General features: G+C 37.8%; 1 protein-coding gene across 9 annotated transcripts in view; it reads left to right on the top strand.

The window, feature by feature from the left end:
- The window catches only part of RNLS (renalase, FAD dependent amine oxidase), a 292,362-nt gene that overhangs the window by 252,418 nt on the left and 17,281 nt on the right, over window positions 1-22,663 (top strand). For 7 of the 9 annotated variants that reach the window (XR_002338669.1, XR_002338668.1, XR_002338667.1 and 4 more), the window contains exon 6: window positions 1,105-1,280. Coding sequence is in view for 6 of the 9 variants with exons in the window: in XM_021073256.1 (XP_020928915.1) it covers window positions 1,105-1,280 (176 nt within the window). In the remaining 3 variants the exon portion in view is untranslated. Of the gene's footprint in view, window positions 1-1,104; window positions 1,281-1,699; window positions 3,081-7,064; window positions 7,728-22,663 lie in introns of those variants that run through there. The other 2 variants (XM_005671261.3, XM_013983526.2) reach the window with 2 other exon arrangements.

Genomic DNA, 22,663 nt, shown 5'->3' with positions numbered 1-22,663 from the left:
AAGTAAAATGTTTAAGTGGGTGTATAGAAAATAAGCGGTTGGTTCTGTGTAAAATTACTCTTTTTCTGTGTAAAATTGTACAAATCTACCTCATAGAGATTGCTGTAATAACCCCCCAAAAGAATTTTATAATCTCAATTTAAAGAATTTTTAGGTTAAGTCTTCCCAATCCCTGTCAATACTTTCTCATTTTAGTGTTTTCTTCTCTCAGCAGGGTGGGGAGCGTTATCTTTCATACAATTATTTCATGTGTTTGATATCTGTTACTGTTTTCCCTCAACTTTCTCTTCTGCATGATTTAAACAAACAATAATAATAGACAAATCCTGGTTAATATTCCTTCCAAGGTTGTATTCTCTAATGCCTAAGTCACTTTGTTTTCACTGTCAAACCTTATTTGATTTCCTGTATTCTTCTAAAGAGTGAAAGATATGAAGCAGACACTCATTACTTGTTATTGTGAAAATTTAGCAAAAAAATATTCAATAGCAAACAAAAATTGAAAGTAGCTCCATGTTATGAGTGCAGTAGACTTTTTTAAATGCAGCTTAAAAGTTGAAGAACATGAGATCAAGCCTATTTTTAGAAAGAAGCTTTCTATTTCAAGTGGTAAAGATACTTTATTCTGGAATTTATAGAATTTCAACAAGATATTTTGCAATCCACTTAAGATAAAATTCACAAGGTAAGTATTTATTGAATATCTACTTTGTTCTCAGAAATTAAGGTGAATATAGGCTATGTATAAGAAATGGTCCCTGCCCTAATGAACTTATGATTTAGTGGATGAGAGAGATGAACATACCAGTAAGTTTAATTATTCCTAAGACAGTACATCTCAGGTCCTCTTACCTTCCTTCAGGTTCTTTAACAATACTTGAAAATTTGTTCTCTAAAATACATCCTGACTCTGTCCTCTTCTTCAGACAAGGCTGATTTTGAATTTTAGAACTAGCCTAACTTTATATTTCAAATATTAGAATCTGATTTTCCTTCATTTATTGTCTGATTATTGTGATCAGTTCTTAAACCTGGATTGAAATGCTGAGAGACACTTCCGTGTTACCCACTTGAAGATCTATCTTTATCTTCCTCTTACACTAGAGTCGTCAGAAATTGGGCCTTCCCTTGTGATTCACACCACTGTCCCATTTGGAATTACATACTTGGAACACAGCATTGAGGATGTGCAGGAATTAATCTTGCAGCAGCTGGAAAACATTTTGCCTGGTTTGCCTCAGCCAGTTGCTACCAAATGCCAGAAATGGAGACATTCACAGGTAATCAGAGAATCCAGTGGTATGAGACAGTTTACTTAATCATACCTGACTTTACTTTTTCTCATCCTTCACCATTCTCTAGTAAAAGAAATTAACATGGGATCTTGGGGGCAAATATGTGTTTGCATGCAGGTTTCATTATCCTGTTATTTCTCCATAAGAGATGCATACGATTTCCCTCAATGTTATGTTCAAATTCTAGCATCTCAAGACTTACATACACTGGAAATCTGGGGTTTCCTATGCAAGAAAGGCAGGTTATATATCAAAATGCAGCTGTTTCTCTGGGGTTTTTCTAAATCAGAACTGTGGTTCTATAGAAACCACTATAACCTCCCAAATTTTTGCAATATGTCAAATTAACCTTGTAAGTATATTTTACTACCACAACTTTCATTTTTGTTATGTTCCTACTTTAGTTTTGACTGCTGCCAGCAGAGCTCTTTGGGGGAGAAAGATGAATACCTGCATACATCAGCTAGTTGAGCTGTTTTTCAGAGTTAGATAAACCTACTGATCACTCTACTAGTTCAAACTTAAAAGCTCTTTACACTAAGTAAATGTTGACTTTTCTGAAAATCTCTGCATATTCCAACAGAAGTTTGAGTATTTACAGAAAATGTCTTTTGATCTATAAACTCAGTTGTGAAGTCATTTGGGGACAATGAAGCAAAGGGCAGAAGAAGAAAAGAAGCAGTGACTTGTCTATTATTTCCTAAGATTTTTGAGTGTCTTGATTAACTGACAAATCAGCACTATTGGTTAGCAAAGCTGTGAAACTTTTAGAAAAAGTAGTTGTGAGAATCGCAACAGATTTTGTGTATTTTAAAGGGCTTTCCAAAATCAGAGGAAATGGTAAATTACTTCCTAAAATATTGCAGCAGGTCTCTGTGTTTACTCACATCTTCTCAAGTTAAATTATGCACTGAACCTTTCCGGAAAATATTTACTTAAACACATCATGGTCACTTTAAAAGACTTTACTTTTTCCTTTTAAAAAAATTTAAAAATCTCAATAGCTAATGTCTTTAAGTGCTGTTTAACTCAGTTTTAGATTGGCCTGAAAAAGAAAACAAGGAAATAATCTTGTTAACATAATTTGAAGCTAGATATATTACCCAGCAAGTCACTTTGCAATTTATAAACATTATTTTTAAAAGAAACAACAGTTTGTGAGTTTCTTCTTATGACATCCTCATAATAATTTATTCATGAACTGAAAAAATAGGTTAAAATCTACTTATTTCTTAAAATTCAGTGTGTTAATGGAAATAGATTTGACCTACCCACAAAATGACCTAGACAAAGTTGTTCACTATCACAAAATTAAAAAAAAAAAAATCTTCGAACACATAGTACATTCAAACCCTAACAATGATTTTTTAAAATTACAATTTGGATGTTCTCCCTTGAAATTATTCTGGTATACATTTACAGCTCTGTAGTCATGAAGTCTCCATTGGCAGCAGATCATGAAAGGGAATAAAATGTCATTCAGATTTAGAGGTTTGCATTTTTCCCTATTCATAGTAACTTGAGCATCATTCAGCAGAACATAACATGGTCATTATGGCAGAGATCTCACCTACATTGTTCAGCTGAGAGAGGGACTGAGAGAGAGATCTCCCACATCACCTTAGAAAAAGTGTTAATTCGTGCTGGGATCAAGAGACTTAATAGCATTTAGCGATTTAGTTTTCCTTTTTCTTTTTTTTTTAATTTTTCTTTATTTCCCCAATACATTATTTTTTTCCTACTGTACAGCATGGTGACCCAGTTACACATACATGTATACATTCTTTTTTCTCACATTATCATGCTCTATCATAAGTGGCTAGACAGCAGGATCTCATTGCTAATCCATTCCAATGGCAACAGTTTGCATCTATTAACCTCAAGCTCATAAAGAAAGACAAAGAAGGACACTATTTAATGATTAAACGATCCATTCAAGAAGAGGATATTACATTAGTCAATATAGATGCCCCTAATACAGAAGCACCCAGATACCTACAACAATTACTAGCAGACATAAAAGGAGTTTTAAGTTACTATCCCATGAGAACATTTCTCCAGTGCCTTTTAACAGTACATCTTAACCTTTGAAGTTTGACATAAATGTCAATGCACCCCTTTTCCCTTGCCATCCCAAGACACGAGCTCTGCCTTTAATGAATTCATAAATGTTTATGAGAATATAGTCTAAGATAGTGCTGAAACTGAAGAGAAGGACAGTGTAGGAACAGGAACAAAAAACAAAGAACAACTAACTGATATGGAAGTTTCCTTCATTTCTGATTCCCCTTGCAGGGGAATCCCACCCTTTATTTCTTCCAGCCTGAGTCTCACTCTTTATTTCTTTTCCTTCCCTGCCCCATCCTTCTTCACCCAAACCTTCTCTGTTCTTCACACTCCACCCCATTCCTTCTTTTCTTTCTCTCTGATAAAACCCTTCAAGCCCTCATTTTATGGAATCCTAGGTAGACTACAGAATTGGGGTCCCCAGCCCAGGCAGCAGTGGACAGTGTAGATTCCCCATCCTAGGTTTCTAGGGCTAGACTCTCCATCTCTGGACATTTTATTTTTCTCTTCTTTTGTGATCCTTACCCTGCTTCCTGGCACTCAGTGACTGTGGAGGGTAGGAGAAGGAAGAAAGGAAGGGAGATCGCAAAATGATGAACACCCATAGTGCAGCAGACCCGGACCTGGGCAGTTCAAAGATGTGATTTAATTTAATATCAAAAGTAACCTTATGAGGTTGCTAGTTTTAACCCACTATAGCAATGAGGAAAACAAAGGCTCAAAAACATGGAATAAATATACTAAGGCTCCATAGTTAGTAATGACAAAACCAGTCTCCCTGCCTTTCAAGTCTTTCTCTCCTCTTCACTGATCCTCTAATTCCTACTATGGCTGCTATAACAAATTACTACCAGTTTGGTAGCTTAAAACAACACACAGCTATTATCATATAGTTCTGGAGGTCAGAGGTTCAAGATGGGTCTCAGTGGGCTGAAATTAAAGTGTTGTCAGGGCTGTGTTTCTTCCTGTAAGGCTCTAAGAGAGAATCCATATCCTTGCCATTTATATCTTCTAGAAACTGCCCACAATCTTTGGTTTGTGACCCCTTCCTCAATCTTCAAAGCCAGAAATAGCAGGTCAAATCCTTCTCATACTGCATCACCCTGACCTTTTATTCTGCCTCACTCTTCCTTAAAGGACCCTGTGATTACACAGGACTCACCTGCATAATCCAGGACACTGTTCTCATCTCAGGGTCAAATGATTGGCAACATTAGTTCCAGCTGCACCCTTAATTCTTTCTTGGCATATAATGTAACATTTACACATTCTGAGGGTTAGGATATAGACATCTTTGAGGGGAAGGGAGGTCTTATTTCTGCCTACCACACCCTTCTTTCCCCCAGAATTCTTTGGTAGATTCCTTTATAAGGCAGAATCTCCAACTCCTCCTCCTCATAAAAGCTCTGGAGAGAGCACCAGCCCTTTAAGACTCAAGCCACCTTCAGAAAGTGGCTGCTATCTGAAAGAGGTAAGGGAGTGTTTTGTGTGGAGGCAGTTTCCTTGATGTTGCTTTCCCATCCCTTCTGCTGTCTCTAATGTCAGATATCCACAGTGGCAGCAGGGGCGTGAAAGATGTTTGTTCATTTATTCATTTAGTTATTCATTTATTCAGTAAGGGCTTAATGAATGCTTAGGACATGTTTACTGCTCTGCTCATAGAACCCTAAAGACTAATACTGCTGAAGGCCTTCTCCTAAGGCACCGAGTCAAATTTGTCTTAAGATAATGCTGCATTTTTGTGGGCGCAACTCTTAAGGAAAAGGGCAGATAAAGAAAGAAAGCATGTTTGAAAGACTTGGAAACTGCTCCGTGCTTTCCATTTGGGGTTTGAATAAAGCACTTGAGTAGGTGGTTCAAACAAACAGCAACACAATGGCTGATTTTTCACGATTCTCAGTTCCTCCGTTTTACAGCTATTAGCTTTCCATTGTCTAAATGTTTATCCAGTTAATATAATGTGATGCCTAGGCTGTGATACATTGAATTAAGATTTGTGTAACAGATATGATATAGTAATCCTTTCAGCAGGAGAGTAATAATGGAAAACACCTTTCTGTGTACCTTTACAGGGAACACTTAATCAGTTTGATAACCCTAATATTCTCACCACTGCTGTTTGCTGGGCTTTCCTTTGTTTCAGGGTCTGTCATGATACCTTTCTCAAACTATAGTAAATGTCTGATTTGCTTGCAAGTTTAATTTTTCTGTAGTTCCTGAAAACATCAGTGGCTTTTTCTCACTTAGCACACTCATAGATTACTACATTTTTTTAAAAAATCACTGAATATATTTCAAATACCAAGAAGATCAAGAGAGGAATTTTAAAAGAGGGTGAAAAAAGAGTCAGGTGGTAAATGAATACTTTGGTATCTTTGGCAAAATAAATGGATTTGGACTAGCCTGCTAAGTTTTTGCAAGAAAATTAGAAATTGGTTATCTCCCGTAGTTACATCTCTTCAATTGGTCTTTTGCCTGGAGATTGTACTTTCTCTCTCCGCAGTGGTAGTCTTTTATATTTTTTAATGAGAAGGATCATGAACTCTTTAAGAATCTGATCAGGGCTATGAATATCAAGATACTCATCCTTTCAAAATATACATGTACACATAAACAGAAAATTGCATCTAATTATGAAGATTTATAAGCAGCCTAAAAGTCTTCAATGAATCCAGCATTAAGAACACCTGCTGTAAATGTTACACTCCTATAAGCTAAATAAATCAAGAATCCCTCATAGCCCAGTCTTGTGTTGTAGTCAAAGAAACAAAATTCAGCAACCTAAAAGAACGTAAAGTAATTCCATCTTTATCTGTATCTTTTATAGAACTTTAACAAATAGCCAAAATTCATCACCCTTAGCAGTACTTTTTTTTTTTTTTTTTTTTGTCTTTTTGAGAGCCATACCCGAGGAATATGGAGGTTCCCAGGCTAGGGGTCCAATCAGAGCTATAGCTGCTGGCCTACACAACAGCCACAGCAATGCCAGATCCGAGCTGCATCTGTGACCTAAACCACAGCTCACAGCAATGCCGGATACTTAACCCACTGAGCAAGTCCAGGGATCGAACCCACAACCTCATGGTTCCTAGTCGGATTCGTTTCCGCTGCGCCAAGATGGGGGCTCCTACTTTTGTAGTCTCTTTTTTCATTCCCTATATATCTCAATTCTGGAATCTCCTCAAATCTTTTTGCATCCTTAATTCTAGTTTCCCACAGACTTTTCCCTGATTATCAGCCATGTGGGCTTATCTCTTTTTCTGTCTTTCTTCTTTTCAGCCTCCCATTCAAATTCTTCACATTTGACGCTATTACCACCACCACCACCCCCCCAGACAAATTAAGTCTTAGGCCTTTTCAGTGCAAATTCCCCACTTTGACTTCCCCAAGTCTCCCCTTGATTACCTCAGTTGGCCTAGTATTGCCCAGCAGTTAGAAGGAATACAAGAGAAAAGAGGAAATGTGCAGCTGCTTAAGGCTAGAATTTTCTTTAGAGGTCTGTGTTTGGTGCAGGATAAGGAATGTACACAGAAGAGCCTGAGATAACCCACATACTTACATTATTCCCTCATGAAATTAATTTTTGGCAGGTAGCTGTGTCTGATTTCGGCATTAGAAGGTCCGGTGGTAATTGATATTTTTCTTTTTCCTTTTTCTTTCTTATACATTTTCTATTGTATCCTCTTCGTTTTCTTCTCTTAGACAGGTTGAAACTGAAAAGCAGTGACTGATCGTTTGATATACCAAAATTATAAATCCAGAGGATTGTCTCCTTCAATGTGGTCAGTCACTCTAATAAGCCACACCCTTATTTCAACAAGATCAGGCATCTCTTTCAGAGACTGACACATATTCTCCAGCATGTAATCAGTTGAATCAGGTCTTTGGAAGTTGAGTTCGCATTTTATGTTTTAGAAAAATATAAAGTTGTTTGGTCTTAAATCTTTTTAATACAATGGATAGTCAATCTTGACAATTCTTTACATTATTTTATAGAACTAAGAAAATAAAACTGTTTGTACTTATCTATTTTAATGTGTCTAGTAAGCCAATTCTAAAAGCTATTACCCTAAAAGACATTGACAGTGCATCATTACAGATTTAAACATATGGCCTTCGGTGGTAAGTACTTTGAAAGACAATGATCAATTATGTTTATCATTTAAAGTACATTGGAGGGGGGAGGATCAAGATGGCAGAGGAGTAAGATTACGTGCTCACCTTTTCCCACAAACACATCAAAAAACATCTACATGTGAAACGATTCACATAGAACATCTACTGAATGCTGGCAGAAGAACTTAAACCTCCAAAAAGAGCAAGAAACTCTTTACATAACTGGGTAGAACAAAAGAAAAAAAGAGAAAGAATCAGGATGGAACTAGCATTCCTGAGAGGGAGCTGTGAAAGAGAAAAGGAACCCACATCCTGGGAAGCCACCTAACCAATGGGGAGATCAGCCAAGATGGAGGGACCGCAGAGTCGCTGAGAAAAGCACAGCAGCTGGACTGAGGAGGGCAAAACAGAGTGAGAGCCACACTCTGGGGCTGGGGTCTGAGACTCAGGCTCTGGAGGTCAGTTCTGGGGAGAGGACTAGGGTTGGCTGTGTGGAGATAGCCTGATGGGCTAGGGAGTGGTGTGCCATGGGCAGAGGAGCAGTTTGCTACAGGCTGGGGAGTGGAACACCACAGCAGAGGGAACCTGGGAGGAGGACTGGGCCCACAAGAGAAGCAAGGGGCCATTGTTAGGGAGGGCGAGAGCAGGAAGGGCGGACCACCATAGGACTCTGCCTGCACATGTGCAAGCTCTCAGGGGGTGGGGTGCCTCGGGTGCAGGCTACGGGTGGTGAGAAGCCACTTGCTCGGGCTGTGGGAGACCAGGCACTCCTTGTGCAGGCTACAGGTGGCTGGGCACCTCTTGTGTGGGCTAAGGGCCACAGGGGACTAAGGGCAACATGGTGCCTCTTGCATGATCTATAGGTGGCAGGGACAGACAGCAGCAGTCATCTTGGAGGCTGGAGGGAGGCATAGCCTGCCACCACTAGGGGCCTGTGAGTGGGCTCCACCTGTGGCCCCAGTCACCTCAGAGGTCAGGAAAAAAAAAAAAAAGGCACTGCAACCAAGCATCACCTGTTGTTGCTCTCACCCCGGGGGGAACACACCCCCCTGCTGCTGCCACTGCCAAATGCTCTGGGAAGCACCCAGATGCTTGATCACTGTCCCTTCCCAGGACCCTGAAACTAGGAGCAACTTGTGCAGCAACTCCTGCGTGGGCTAAACAGGACAGGGTGCTTCTTGCATAGTCTACAAGTGGTGGGGGCAAATCACCACAGTTATCTCTGACTCTAGAGGTGGGCATGGCCCCCCACCCCTGGGAGTCTGTGAACAGGCACCACTTGTGGCCCCAATCACCTCAGAGAGAACCACAGAGGAGGGCATTGTGACCAAACATCACCTGTTGTTGCTCTCCCACCCCTGGGAGCACATCTGCCCTGCTGCTACCACTTCCAAATGCTCTCAGCAGTGTCAACATGCTTGATCACTGTTACTTCCCAGGACCCTACAACTAAGAGCAGCCTGTACAGCAACTCCTATGTGGGCTAAGCAGGACACGATGATTCTTGCATGGTCTATAGGTGGTGGGGGCAAACCACTGCAGTTATCTTTGACTCTGGAGGTGGGCATGGCCCCCCACTACTGGGAGTCTGTGAGCAGGCACCACTTGTGGCCCCAATCACCTCAGAACAAGGGCAAGGCAATTGAACACTAGCTGTTGTTGCTCTCACTCCCCTGGGAACTCACACACCCTGCCACTGCCACTGCCAAATGCTCTGGGCACCTTGTAAATTGGCCCAAGGCTCATTACCACTGCCCAGGGCCCTGCAAGTAGGAGGAGCCTGCACTACTTTCCTTCAGGTCATTGCTGCTATTTGGGCCCAGGAGCCAGGCACTGACTACTAGCCCTACCCATTGCCTCCTCCCTGAAAACACACTAGCACCCTGGGGATAATAGCCTGCTCACAATGAAGAAAGAGACAGCTAATGTCCAAACTTCCATGCCAAAAATAAACAGTAACCCTCCCCAAAAATACAAAGGGGTGCTCTTGCGTAGAAATAGCCTTCCAAGACTATAGTTTGGTTTCCCTAAACTCACAGAAAAAGAAAAACATAAGCAAGACGAAGAAGCTCAGGAACGATTCCCAGTTAAAAGAACCCGAAGCAGCAAACAGTGAAACAGACCTCTGCAGTCTGACAGACACTGAGTTCAAAGGGGAGATAGTGAAAATACTGAAGAATTAAGGCTGAATATCAAGGAATTAAGAGTGGATGTGCACGGTAATCCAGATTACTTTAGAAAGGAACTAGAAAATAAAAGGAGGAATATAGAAAAATTAGAAAATTCATTTGCAGAGATGCAAACTGAGCTAAAGGCATTAAAAAGCAGAATGAATAAAGCAGAGGAACGAATTAGTGATGTGGAAGATAGAATAATGGAAATCACCCAATCACTTCAGCAGACAGAAAACCAAATGAAAAAACAGGAAAGCAATATAAGAGATCTATGGAATAATGTAAAGCAGGCCAATCTACACATAATAGGAATTCCAGAAGGAGAAGAAAAAGAAAAGGGGATTGAAAATATATTTCAAGAAATTATGTCTAAAAATTTTCCAAATCTAAAGGAAACTGATATCAAGATATAGGAAACACAAAGGGTCCCAAACAAGTTGAACCCAAATAGGCCCACACCAAGGCATATTATAATAAAAATGGCAAAAGTTAAAGACAGGATTATAAAGGCAGCAAGAGAAAAATGAAGTGTTAATTATAAGGGAATCCCCATAAGGTTATCAGCTTATCTGATTTTTCTACCAAAACACTGTAGGCCAGAGGAGAGTGGCAAGATATAGTCAAAGTTCTGAAAGGAAAAAATTTGCACCTAGAATACTCTATCCAGCAAGAATATCATTTAAAATAGAAGGGGAAATAAATAATTTCTCCAGCAAACAAAAGCTAAAAGGGTACAGCAATACTAAACCCATTCTAAAAGAAAAACTAAAAGGGCTTCTCTAAATAAAAAAAAAATTTTTTTTAAGTAAGAATTAGCATGGAGGAAACCACAATTGGAAAGCAGTCACTTAAATAAGTCACCATATGGCTCTGAAAGTGGGGAAAAAGAAACTATTGTAAAAGTGATGATAAACACAAGGAACAGGAAAAGGACAAACATGACTATGTTAAAAAAAAGGGGGGGCTTCAAAATCATAGAATGTGGGGAAGGCAAGTAAGAAAATTGAGACTCTTTTTTATAAATAATGTGTTTCAGCCTATATGACTATCAGGCTAAAGCAAGCAGATACAGGAAGGGGTTAACATACTTAAAAAACAGGGCAGCCACAAATCAAAACCAAACATTACATTCACAAAAACTAAAAAGCACACAAGCATAAAAATAAATGGAAACCATCCAACCAAAAAAAAAGAAAGGGAAAAAGGAGAAACACAGAATCAACTGGAAAACAAGGTTTAAAATGGCAATAAATACATATCTATCAATAATCACCTTAAATGTCAATGGACTGAATACTCCAATCAAAAGATACAGAGTTCCAGATTGGATAAACAAGCAAAAACCTTCAATCTGCTGCCTATAAGAAACTCACTTTAGAGCAAAGGACACATATAGATTGAAAGTGAGGGGATGGAAAAGATATTTCATGCCAATGGACGAGACAGGAAGGCAGGAGTTGCAATACTCATATCAGACAAAATAGACTTTAAAATGAAGGCCATAAAGAAAGACAAAGAATGACACTATTTAATGGTAAAAGGATCCATTCAAGAAGAGTATATTACAATCATCAATATATATGTCCCTAATATAGGAGCTCCCAGATCCTCCAACAAATACTAACATGCATAAAAGGAGAAATTGATGGGAATACAATCATAGCAGGAGATTTTAACACCCCACTTGCATCAAAGAACAGATCCTCTAGACAGAAAATTAATAAGGCGGAGTTCCCATCATGGCGCAGTGGTTAACGAATCCAACTAGGAACCATGAGGTTGTGGGTTCGGTCCCTGCCCTTGCTCAGTGGGTTGAGGATCTGGCGTTGCCGTGGGCTGTGGTGTAGGTTGCAGACGTGGCTCGGGTCCTGAGTTGCTGTTGCTCTGGCGTAGGCTGGCAGCTACAGCTCCAATTCGACCCCTAGCCTGGGAACCTCCATATGCAATGGGAGTGGCCCAAGAAATAGCAAAAAAGACAAAAGAAAAAAATCATAAGGCAACAGAGACCCTAAATGACATACTAAAAAAGTTAGACTTAATTGACATTTTCAGGACATTACATCTAAAAAAATCAGAATATACATTCTTCTCAAGTGCACATGGAACATTCTCAAAGATCGATCATATACTGGGGCACAAAACTAACCTCAACAAATTTAAGAGTATACAAATTATTTCAAGTATCTTCTCTGACCACAATGTCATGAAACTAGAAATCAACCACAGGAAAAAAAATGAGAAAAAACTAACCTCATGGAGACTAAACAACATGCTACTAAAAAACCAATGGGTCAATGAGGAAGTCAAGAAGGAAATTAAAGAATACCTGGAGACAAATGATAATGAACACACAACCATTCAAAATCTATGGGATGCCACAAAAGCAGTGCTTAGAGGGAAATTCATAGTGATACAGGCCTTCCTTAAAAAAAGAAGAAACATCTTAAATTGACAACTTAACCTGCCACCTAAATGAATTAGCAAAAGAAGAACAAACAAAACCTAAAGTCAGCAGAAGGAAGGAAATCATAAAGATCAGAGAGGAAATCAATAAAATAATAGAAAAAAATCAATGAAACCAAGAGCTTGTTCTTTGAAAAGGTAAACAAAATTGACAAACCTCTGGCCAGACTCAACAAAAAGTGGAGAGAAAAAATTCAAATAAACAAAATCAGAAATGAAAAAGGAGAAATCACGACAGTTCCTGCAGAAATACAAAAAAACATAAGACAATACTATGAACAATTGTATTCCAACAAATTTGACAACCTAGAAGAAATGAACAACTTTATAGAGACTTACAGGCAGTCAAAACTGAATTAAGAAGTAGATCAACTGAACAGACCAATCATTAGAAATGAAATTGAACATGTCATAAAAACACTCCCTACAGATAAAAGTCCAGGACCAGATGGCTTCACAGGAGAATTCTACCAAACATACAAAGAGGAACTTATACCCACCCTCCTTAAACTTTTCTAAAAGTTTGAAGAAGAAGGAACACACCCAAAGACATTCTATGAAGCCACCATCGCCCTAATACCAAAACCAGACAAAGATACTACCAAAAAAGAAAATTATGGGCCAATATCTTTGATGAATATAGATGCAAAAATTCTTATCAAAATTTTAGCCAGCCAAATCCAACAACATATTAAAAAGATCATACACCGCAACGAAGTGGAATTCATCCCAGGTGCACAAGGACGGTTCAACATATGCAAATCAATCAACATCATACACCACATTAACAAAAGAAAAGTCAAAAACCACAGGATCATCTCAATAGATGCAGAAAAAATATTTGACGTAGTCCAACATCCATTCAAGATAAAAACTCTTACCAAGGTTGATATAGAGGAAACATACCTTAACATAATAAAAGCCATTTATGACAAATGCACAGCAAATATAATACTCAATGGAGAAAAGCTGAAAGCATTTCCACTAAAATCTGGAACAAGACAAGGATGCCAATTCTCACCACTGTTATTCAACATAGTATTGGAAGTCCTAGCCACGGCAATCAGACAAATATAAGAAATAAAAGGTATCCAAATTGGAAGAGAAGAGGTAAAATTGCACTGTATGCAGATAACATGATACTATATGTAGAAAACCCTAAGGACTCAACCCAAAAACTACTTGAACTGATCAACAAATTCAGCAAAGTAGCAGGATACAAGATTAATATTAATAATCAGTCACAGTTCTGTATACTAATAATGAAATATTAGAAAAGGAATACAAAAATACAATACCTTTTAACATTGCACCCAAAAAAATCAAATACCTGGGAATACACCTGACCAAGGAGGCGAAAGATTTATATGCTAAGAACTACAAAATATTAATCAAGGAAATTAAAGAGTATTCAAAGAAATGGAAAGATATTCCATGCTCCTGGGTTGGAAAAATTACTATTGTAAAAATGGCCATACTACCCAAAGCAATCTACAGATTCAATGCAATCCCTATCCAATTACCCATGACATGTTTCACAGAACTAGAACAAACAATCCAAAAATGTATATGGAACCACAAAAGACCCAGAATTGCCAAAACAATCCTGAGGAACAAAAACCAAGCAGGAGGCATAACTCTCCCAGACTTCAGGCAATATTGCAAAGCCATAGTCATCAAGATGGTGTGGTACTGCTACCAAAACAGACATACAGACCAATGGAACAGAATAGAGAACCCAGAAATAAACCCAGATACCTATAATCAATTAATCTTTGACAAAGGAGGCAAGAACATAAAATGAGAAAAAAAGTCTTTTCAGCAAGTGGTGCTGGGAAACCTGTACAGCCACATGTAAATAGCAACTGGAACACACCCTCACACCACACAGAAAAATAAACTCAAAATGGCTTAAAGACTTAAACATAAGACAAAGACACCATCACACTCCTAGAAGAGAACACAGGCAAAACATTCTCTGACATCAACCTCACAAATGTTTTCTCAGGTCAGTTCTTTCAAAGCAACAGAAATAAAAATAAAAATAAACCAATGGGACCTAATCAAACTGACAAGCTTTTGCACAGCAATGGAAACCATAAAACCAAAAAGACAACCCACAGAGTGGGAGAAAATAGTTTCAAATGATGCAACTGACAAGGGCTTAATCTTGAAAATATAAAAACAACTTATACAATTTGACAGCAAAAAAGCCAATAACCCAATGGAAAAATGGGCAAAGACCTGAATAGATATTTCTCCAAAGAAGATATACAGATGGCCAACAAGCACATGAAAAAATGCTCAACATCACTAATTATTAGAGAAATGCAAATCAAAACGACCATGAGATACCACCTCACACCAGTCAGAATGGCCATCATTAACAGGTCCACAGATGACAAATGCTGGAGAGGGTGTGGAGAAAAGTGTTTCCTCCTAAGCTGTTGGTGGGAATGTAAATTGGTGCAACCACTATGGAAAACAGTATGGAGGTACCGCAGGAAACTATACATAGAACTACCATATGACCCAGCAATCCCACTCTTGGGAATAATCTGGACAAAACTTTCCTTGAAAAGGACAGATGCACTTATATGTTCATTGCAGCACTATTCACGATAGCCAAGAAATGGAAACAACCTAGATATCCATCGATAGATGAATGGATTAAGAAGATGTGGTACATATACACAATGGAATACTCTATTTAGCCATAAAAAGGAACAAAATAATGCCATTTGCAGCAACATGGATGAACTAGAAACTCTCATACTAAGTGAAGTAAGTCAGAAAGAGAAAGGCAAATACCATATGATATCACTTATATCTGGAATCTAATATATAGCACAAATAAAACTTTCCACAGAAAAGAAGCTAGTGGACTTGAAGAACAGACCAGTGGTTGCCGAGGAGGAGGAGGGGGTGGGATGGACTGGGAACTGGGGGCTGCTAGATGCAGACTATTGCATTTGGAATGGATAAGCAATGAGATCCTGCTGTAGAGCACTGGGAACTATGTCTAGTCACTTACGATGGAGCATGATAATGTGAGAAAAAAGAATGTATATATGTATGTGTGAGTGGTTCACCTTGCTGTACAGTAGAAAATTGATGGAACACTGTAAACCAGCTATAATGGAAAAAATCATTAATAAAAAATAAATAAATGAAGTACATTAGGTGTGTTGTTTTGTAGTTTATTTCTACAATGAAATCATTGTATTTTGGTCATTCTGTTACTAAGATTTTTTTTCTCCCGTATTTGTGCCTTATATTTCCTGGCTTTTTAATAACGTGGTGTGACTATGATCTTGGACTTTGGAGTCAGACAGACTTAGTTCATTTCAAACCTCAGTTTCCCCCTGTGCCTTTGAGCAAGCTAGACTGTAGGTCTAAGCCTCAGGGGGTAAATAGTCCAACTGAACTTCCCTCATAAGGTTGTGATTGGAATGAAATGAGAGAAAACGGTAGAGAACATTTACTATAACACAAATACAAAGCGGGTTCTCAACTAATATTACTAAATAGGGGTAGCAAGAGGAGGAGGAGGAGAAAAAATGGTAGATTATGGTGGTTCCATGATCTTTTCTTAGTAAATTATCTCTGTGTGTCCCTTGCTTTCTTTTCTTGATTACCTCTCTTCATGCCCACATGCTGTCCCAGTTTTTCTTTCTTCTTACTCTTTTCTCTTTTCAGAGTCTCTTTCTTTTCTCTCTGTTACACATAGAGAAATAGTTCTGGACAAAGATGTTTCAGAAGGACTGACTCAATGCCAGGGGCTATGACATGTAGTTATACATAGAGACTGTTAACATCAGAACAAGGTGAAATAAAAGTAGTGGATCCCTGTGGGCACAGAGAACTCTTGTAGTTGGGTTTTTTAAAAGCTTATAGATTTTTCAGCTTTTTGCCATTCATTTCTAAACACTTGCACATTTTCCAGTGTTTGGTAATTTAACACAATTTATGCCATGAGTCAACATTTCCTGGCATGAAATTATGGCCTTAAGAACACATTTCTCTATGTGCCATAAGTTTATGTTAACCTATGGTGAGCCAAAACAGACCCTTTGGGATCAGTGGACCGTGGCATGACCCAGTCTGCCAACAGCCGGAAATCTAACAGGTGTCACTCCTAAGCATTCCATTGAGTAATTTCTCACCTCTTTGTCACTGGCACCAAAGTAAACAGTTGCTTCATTTTATTATGAGGTAGCTACATATGCATGAGATCATTAGCTAAGAAATTCTCATCATTGAATTAGGGATGTTCAGTCACAGTTTAATTGAAGTTTGTATGGCTGATATTTCTCCTTTTCATAAAATTCCACATAGTATGAGCTAGTAAACATCTTAACACATATGAATTTAATTAAATCATTTTTTTCTCAAGTACTCATAGCAGGAACTTACCCTACCATGTAGTCAGCTTCACACTTTTTCAAAAGAACTAATTATTTTGAACAGCATTACTTTCTAGAAAACTTTAAAAAGAAGTCTGTCATTTTTCCTGAACAAATGCAATGTATATTCATCTTTACCCAGTACTACTACTTAAAACTGGATGATCGATGTTATTATATGAGTGTGGACAACCTAAGAGAAATAGCCCCTATTCCATAAAGGGAAGTCTACTTGGCGTATTTACAGTAGATATTAGTATTATGCTCTAAAACTAACAAGCTGAACTAAAAAAGTTCACTTAACAAAGGCCATTCATACCCACATTAGAAATTAATCATACATATTAATCTTTTCATTTAGCATACATTTAGTGAGCTCCTACTGTGTCAGAGATTATACTAGATTCTAAAGACTCAAATACTGCTTCTTTCCTTCAAGGACTTTCCCATGTAATCAGCAAGGCTGACCAATAAGCAGATAATCATGATATGGTGCAGTTTGTTCTAAGAAAGTTGTAAATGAAGTACTGTGTGAACACTGAACAGATTTGAGGTGAAAGTGGCAATAAGCAGCTTCCCAAAAGAACATGCCACTTTAGTTAAATCCTATAAGATGAAGTCAGAGAGGCAAAGGGAATGATGTTCCAATTACACTTTACCAGAGGCAGAAGAGTGCAAGGTGCATTCTTCCTTTCACCCTAATCTTGCCATCATCTGTTATAGCATTCATATAAACAACCATGGTAGTCTACATCATGATCTTATTAAATAGTGTATATATGCATAATCATTCTCGCCCTCTCTTTCTCTCAGAAATGCCATTTATTAATCCCCTACTCTGTGTAGCTCACTGGGCTTTGAATGTAACTTGCTTCATCTCCACCCTGTGGAATTTATATTCTGTCTCTATTTTATAGGTCAGAAAGTTGGGGAAGTTCTTCCCACTAAGTCAGTTTCTTCCACTAGGAAGTGACAAAAATGGAATTCAAACATAGGTCTATGTAAAAGCTGGTGCTTTCAAACAGTCACTCTATTGCTGTTAATTGAGCTCTGGCTTTCTTCCAGTTATGACACATTCTTATACCATCATTCTGTTGCTGCTGTCAGTTAGAAATAATAATGGTTAACATTTATACTCTGATTTTAGAAAGTACTTTTTTACTTGTTTTCATTTGATCCTCACAACAATTCTGACAGGTCAAGAAGTAAATATTACTATCTTTGTTTAAATGAGAAAACTGAGGTTCAAGTTGAATGCTTTGCCTAACGTGATGCAAGGAGTAAGCAGCAAAATAGAAATTGGAACATGTCCACTTTAGATTCAAACGTCCACATTTCACACTGTATACACAAATATAAAACCTTAAACTATAAAAATTCTAGTTGAAAACATAGGGGGAAAATCTTTATGATCTTTGGCTTGTGAAGTATTTTTTAGATAGGCTACAAAAAGCACACAAAAAAAGAATAAATTGATAAATCAGGCTTGATCAAAATTAAAACAATGTCTTCGAAAGACACTGTTAAGACAATGAAAGATGAGCCACAGATTTGAATAAAATGTTTACAAAAACATAACTGATAAAAGACTGATACCCAGAATATATAAAGAACTCTCACAGATCAGTAATAAGAAAATAAACGGCCCAATTATTTAAAACTAGGCAAAAGATTTGAAAGAGCACTTCACTAAAGAAGAGGTGTGAATTTAACCATGAAGGTATAAGAGTTCTACAATGAAAACTACAAAGCATTGCTTAAAGAAATAAAGAAGACTTACATAAATGAGAAGACATCCCATGTTCATAGATCCCAGGACTCAGTATTTGAAAGATGGCAGTATCACCTAAAGTGATCTAAAGATTTATTATAGATTCTATCAACATCCCAGTAGCCTTTGCAGAAATGGAAAAGCTGGTCCAAAACTTCATATGAAGTTGCAAGGGACCCCAAGTAGCCAAAACAAACTTGAAAGAGAGCAAAGTTGGAGGACTCACACTTTCTGATTTCCAAACTTACTACAAAGCTACCTCCAAACTCACTACAAGTAAGTCGTAAGTACAAACTTACTACAAAGCGTAATCAAGACAGTGTGATAATGACATAAGAATAGACATACAAGATCAATGGAATAGAATCAAGAACCTAGAAATAAACCCATTCCTATGGTGAGTTGATTTCTGACAAGATTTACAAAAACATTCAATGGGAAAAGAATAGTCTCTTCAAAATAAAAGTGCTGTAACAACAAAATATCCATATACAGAAGAACAAAGTTGGACCCTTGTCTCATACCACTTGCAAAAATTCACCTAAACTGGATCGAAAACATAAACATACAAGCTATAATCATAAAACCATAGAATAGGGGTAAATCTTTATAACCTTGTTTTTTTCACTGTTTTCTCAGCACCAAAAGCATAAGCAGCAAGAAAAAAAAATAGATAATTTGGGCTTTGTCAAAATTCAAACCTTGTGTGCATCAAAGAATTAGCAAGAAACTGAAAAGACAACATGTAAAATGGGAGAAAATATTTGTGAATCACTTATCTGATAAGGGTCTACTATCCAGAATATATAAAGAACTCTTATAACTCAACAGCAAAAAGCCAAACAGTTCAATTTAAAACTGGACAAAGGACTTGAATAGACATTTCTCCAAAAAGGAAATATAGATGACCAACAGGCACATGAAAAGATGCCCAACATTATTAGTCATTAGAGAAATGGAAACTAAAACCAAATGAGATACCATTTCACCTCAACTAGGATGGCTGTAATTAAGATTTTAAAAAAAGAAAAAGAAGTGCTGGTGAGGATGTAGAGAAATTGGAATGTTCATACCTTGCTGGTGAGAATATAAACTGGTTTAGCCACTGTGGAAAACAGTTTGGCATTCCTCAATAAAAGAAACAGTATTACAAAATGACCAAGCTATTCTAATTCTAGATACATACCTAAAGAATTGACAACATACATTCAAATAAAACTATGCATACATATGTTCATAGCAGCATTATTCACAATAGTCAAAGGTAGAAGCAACCCAAATATCCATCAACTGATGAATGGATAAACAAAATGGTATACCCATAAATGGAATATCATTCAGCCATAAAAGCAGTGAGGTTGGTACATGCTACAGCATGGATGAAACTTGAAAACATTATGCGAAGACGCCAACCATAAAGGCCTCATCTTGAATGATTCCATTTATGTGAAATGTCCAGAATAGACAAATTCACAGAGGCAGAAAGCAGATAAATGTTTGCTATGGCAATTACTAAAGCTAAATTTCATGTTATGTGTATTTCCACTCCCCCACCCCCAAAAAGATGCGGATGGCAAACAAGCACACAAAAATATGCTGGACATCATTGTTCATTGGGGAAATGCAAATTAAAAGGACAGTGAGATACTGTGACACACCTACTAGAATGGTTCAAATCAAAATCTCTGAAGATAACCAAATTCTGGTGGGAATATGAAGCAACTGGAATTCTCACATATCACCGTGGGAGTGCAGCATGGCATAGCCCCTTAGGAAAACAGTTTCACAGTTTCTTACCAAGTTAAATATACACTTACCCTATGACCTAGCAATCCCACTCTTAGGAATTTGCCCAAGAGAAATGAAGCCATACATCCACATCAAAGCCTAAGTGCAAATATCCATGGCAACTTTATTAATAATAGCCCCAAACTGGAAATATCCCAAATATTAACCACCTGGTAAATGGACAGAGTATCATACATCCATAAATACAAAACTACTCTGTAATTAAAATGGAACAAAGTGTTGACATTTGCAATAGCATGAGTGAATCTCAGAAGCATTATCTACGTGAAAGAAGCTAAACACTTTCTGGAATAGACAAAGCTGCAGGGACAGAACACTGTTGCCAGGGGCTGTAACTGAGAGAATGGGGTAAACTACAAAGGGGCAGAAGGGAATTTGGGAGGGGGCAGCTAATGGGAACTTTTCTATATTGCTTTATAGTAGTAGTTATACAACTGTATACATTGTCCAAATTTATAGAACAGTACACATAAAAAAGGGTGAATTTTACTGTATATAAATCATACCTCAATTAAGCTGACTTTAAAAACTACTTGCTTAGAGTTCCCAGGTGGTGCAGTGGGTTAAGGATACGGTGTTGTCACTGCTGTCATGTAGGTTTGCTCTCTGGACACAGGTGCAGCCAAAACAAAAACAACAACAAAAAAAAACACTTGTTTTTTTTTTCCCTCCATTATTATCTGAGGAGCACAAGCATTGACTTTTTTTTTTTTTTTCCTGGTCTTTTTAAGGCTGTGCATGTGGCTTCTGGAAGTTCCCAGGCTAGGGTGAATCGAAACTGCCACAGCAATGCCAGATCCAAGCCATGTCTGCAACCTACACCACAGCTCACGGCAATGCCCCCTGAGGCATTTTTAACCCAATGAGTGAGGCCAGGGATTGAACCTGCATCCTCATGGACACTAGTTGGGCTGGTTACCACTGAGCCACAAATGGGAATTCCAAGCATTGACCCTTTTATTTTCACAGTATTAAAACCAAAGAGAAGGTTGTTTCTAGACCTGAAGACCAAAATGGCTGCAATCTTTTTGCATAAGTGCACAACCCAAACAAAAAGCTATTTTGTCTGTTCAACATGAATGAGAACCAGAAAGAAATAATGGCCATGTTTCTGGGTCATCAAGAAAGAGAAGGGCAAGGGAATGAGAGAAGGAATGAAAAAGGATTGAGTTAGTGGGAAATTAACAGCTGTTAAATAGGACAGAAGTCTTGACGAGGCTCAGTTGAGTAGGAAAGATGATTTTATCTATAGACTCCAAATCAAAAATATTTTTGACCCTCTGTATCCTGGAAGCCCAAGCAGTTGGATACCGTGGGGCAACATTTATATTTAGATAAAAACCAAAGGATTCAATTCTGCTGAGTCACCTTGTAACTGGGAATTGGTTTCTATATCCTCACACCTTACACGGTGTTCAGCAACTACTAGGAACACAACAAATATTTGAGAAGTTAATGAATAAATATGCTCAAACTTGCTGAAGGACAGAGCAATTTTCTATTAAATTAAAAACTCTAAAGGGAAATGTAATATGACTATGTTTTTTTTCCATTATTAGTGCCACAGTACTAGAGAAAACAGTATCTCATTCTTTATTGTGTGCTTGTTCTGAACAAGTCCTCATCAAAATAGACTGCTCTAGTGTTTTCAGGACTTTAAAAGATAGACTAGGTCTAAAAGGATTCAGTGTAGACTTCAGCAATTGAATATACAATTTCAGCAAAGTATGTCCTTTGCAGTTCGTGCCCACTAAAGCTGCTTCATGGATCATATAATTGATTTGTGGCACATTCTGCCTGCATCTACCCAATGGTTTATTAAAATAGAATAGACAAATACCCATAAAGAGAAAAGCTCTACTGAGAATTGACCAAACCACATCACTTTCTTCACACCTAGTGTATTCCAACCAATAGTAATTTTACAGCAGCTCTTTGTGTACCAGATACAGAGCTCTGTAGCCAGAAGGCTAAAATACAAGCAAACCTTTCCCTAAAGCACAACAAAGAAACAGGTTTATGAAATCACCATTAAATATAATAGAACACTGGAGAGATGAGTAGAACAGAGGCAAGATAAGATGATGCACATAACACATAAGAACCAATTAAAAATGTACCATCTCTGTAGGAAAGCACCCATGTGTTGATAAAGCTCTTCATGAACAGCCTGTAACATAAGATAATATAGGATGGAGAGGCCTAGTGGCCTCTCAAACACCAGTGTAATATGTCTATTGTTAAACACCAGTGGCCAAAATTGGTACAATATTTTTAACGAAATATACCCCCAAAAAATAGATTAAATGCTATCATCAGCACCCTGAATTTGTCATTATTATCCCAGTTCTGAATATCGCTGATATTCAGTAATATACAGTATGTGGTTAAGAAATAATCCTTATCAACACTTTTCTTAAGGATATAACAAATATATTCCATATGTCTATGATTTCTGGCTGTGCCACAAAAATCTGCACATAGAGAATTGCTTCTTCTAAGAAAGAATTTTTAAAAGGTATAGATGTGAATTGGCTAGGTCACCCAGAAAAAAAATTTTTT

Source organism: Sus scrofa, chromosome 14 (genome assembly GCF_000003025.6).
Source record: "Sus scrofa isolate TJ Tabasco breed Duroc chromosome 14, Sscrofa11.1, whole genome shotgun sequence".
Classification (NCBI taxonomy): Eukaryota; Metazoa; Chordata; class Mammalia; order Artiodactyla; family Suidae; genus Sus; species Sus scrofa.
This window is presented reverse-complemented; position numbering and strand designations above follow the sequence as displayed.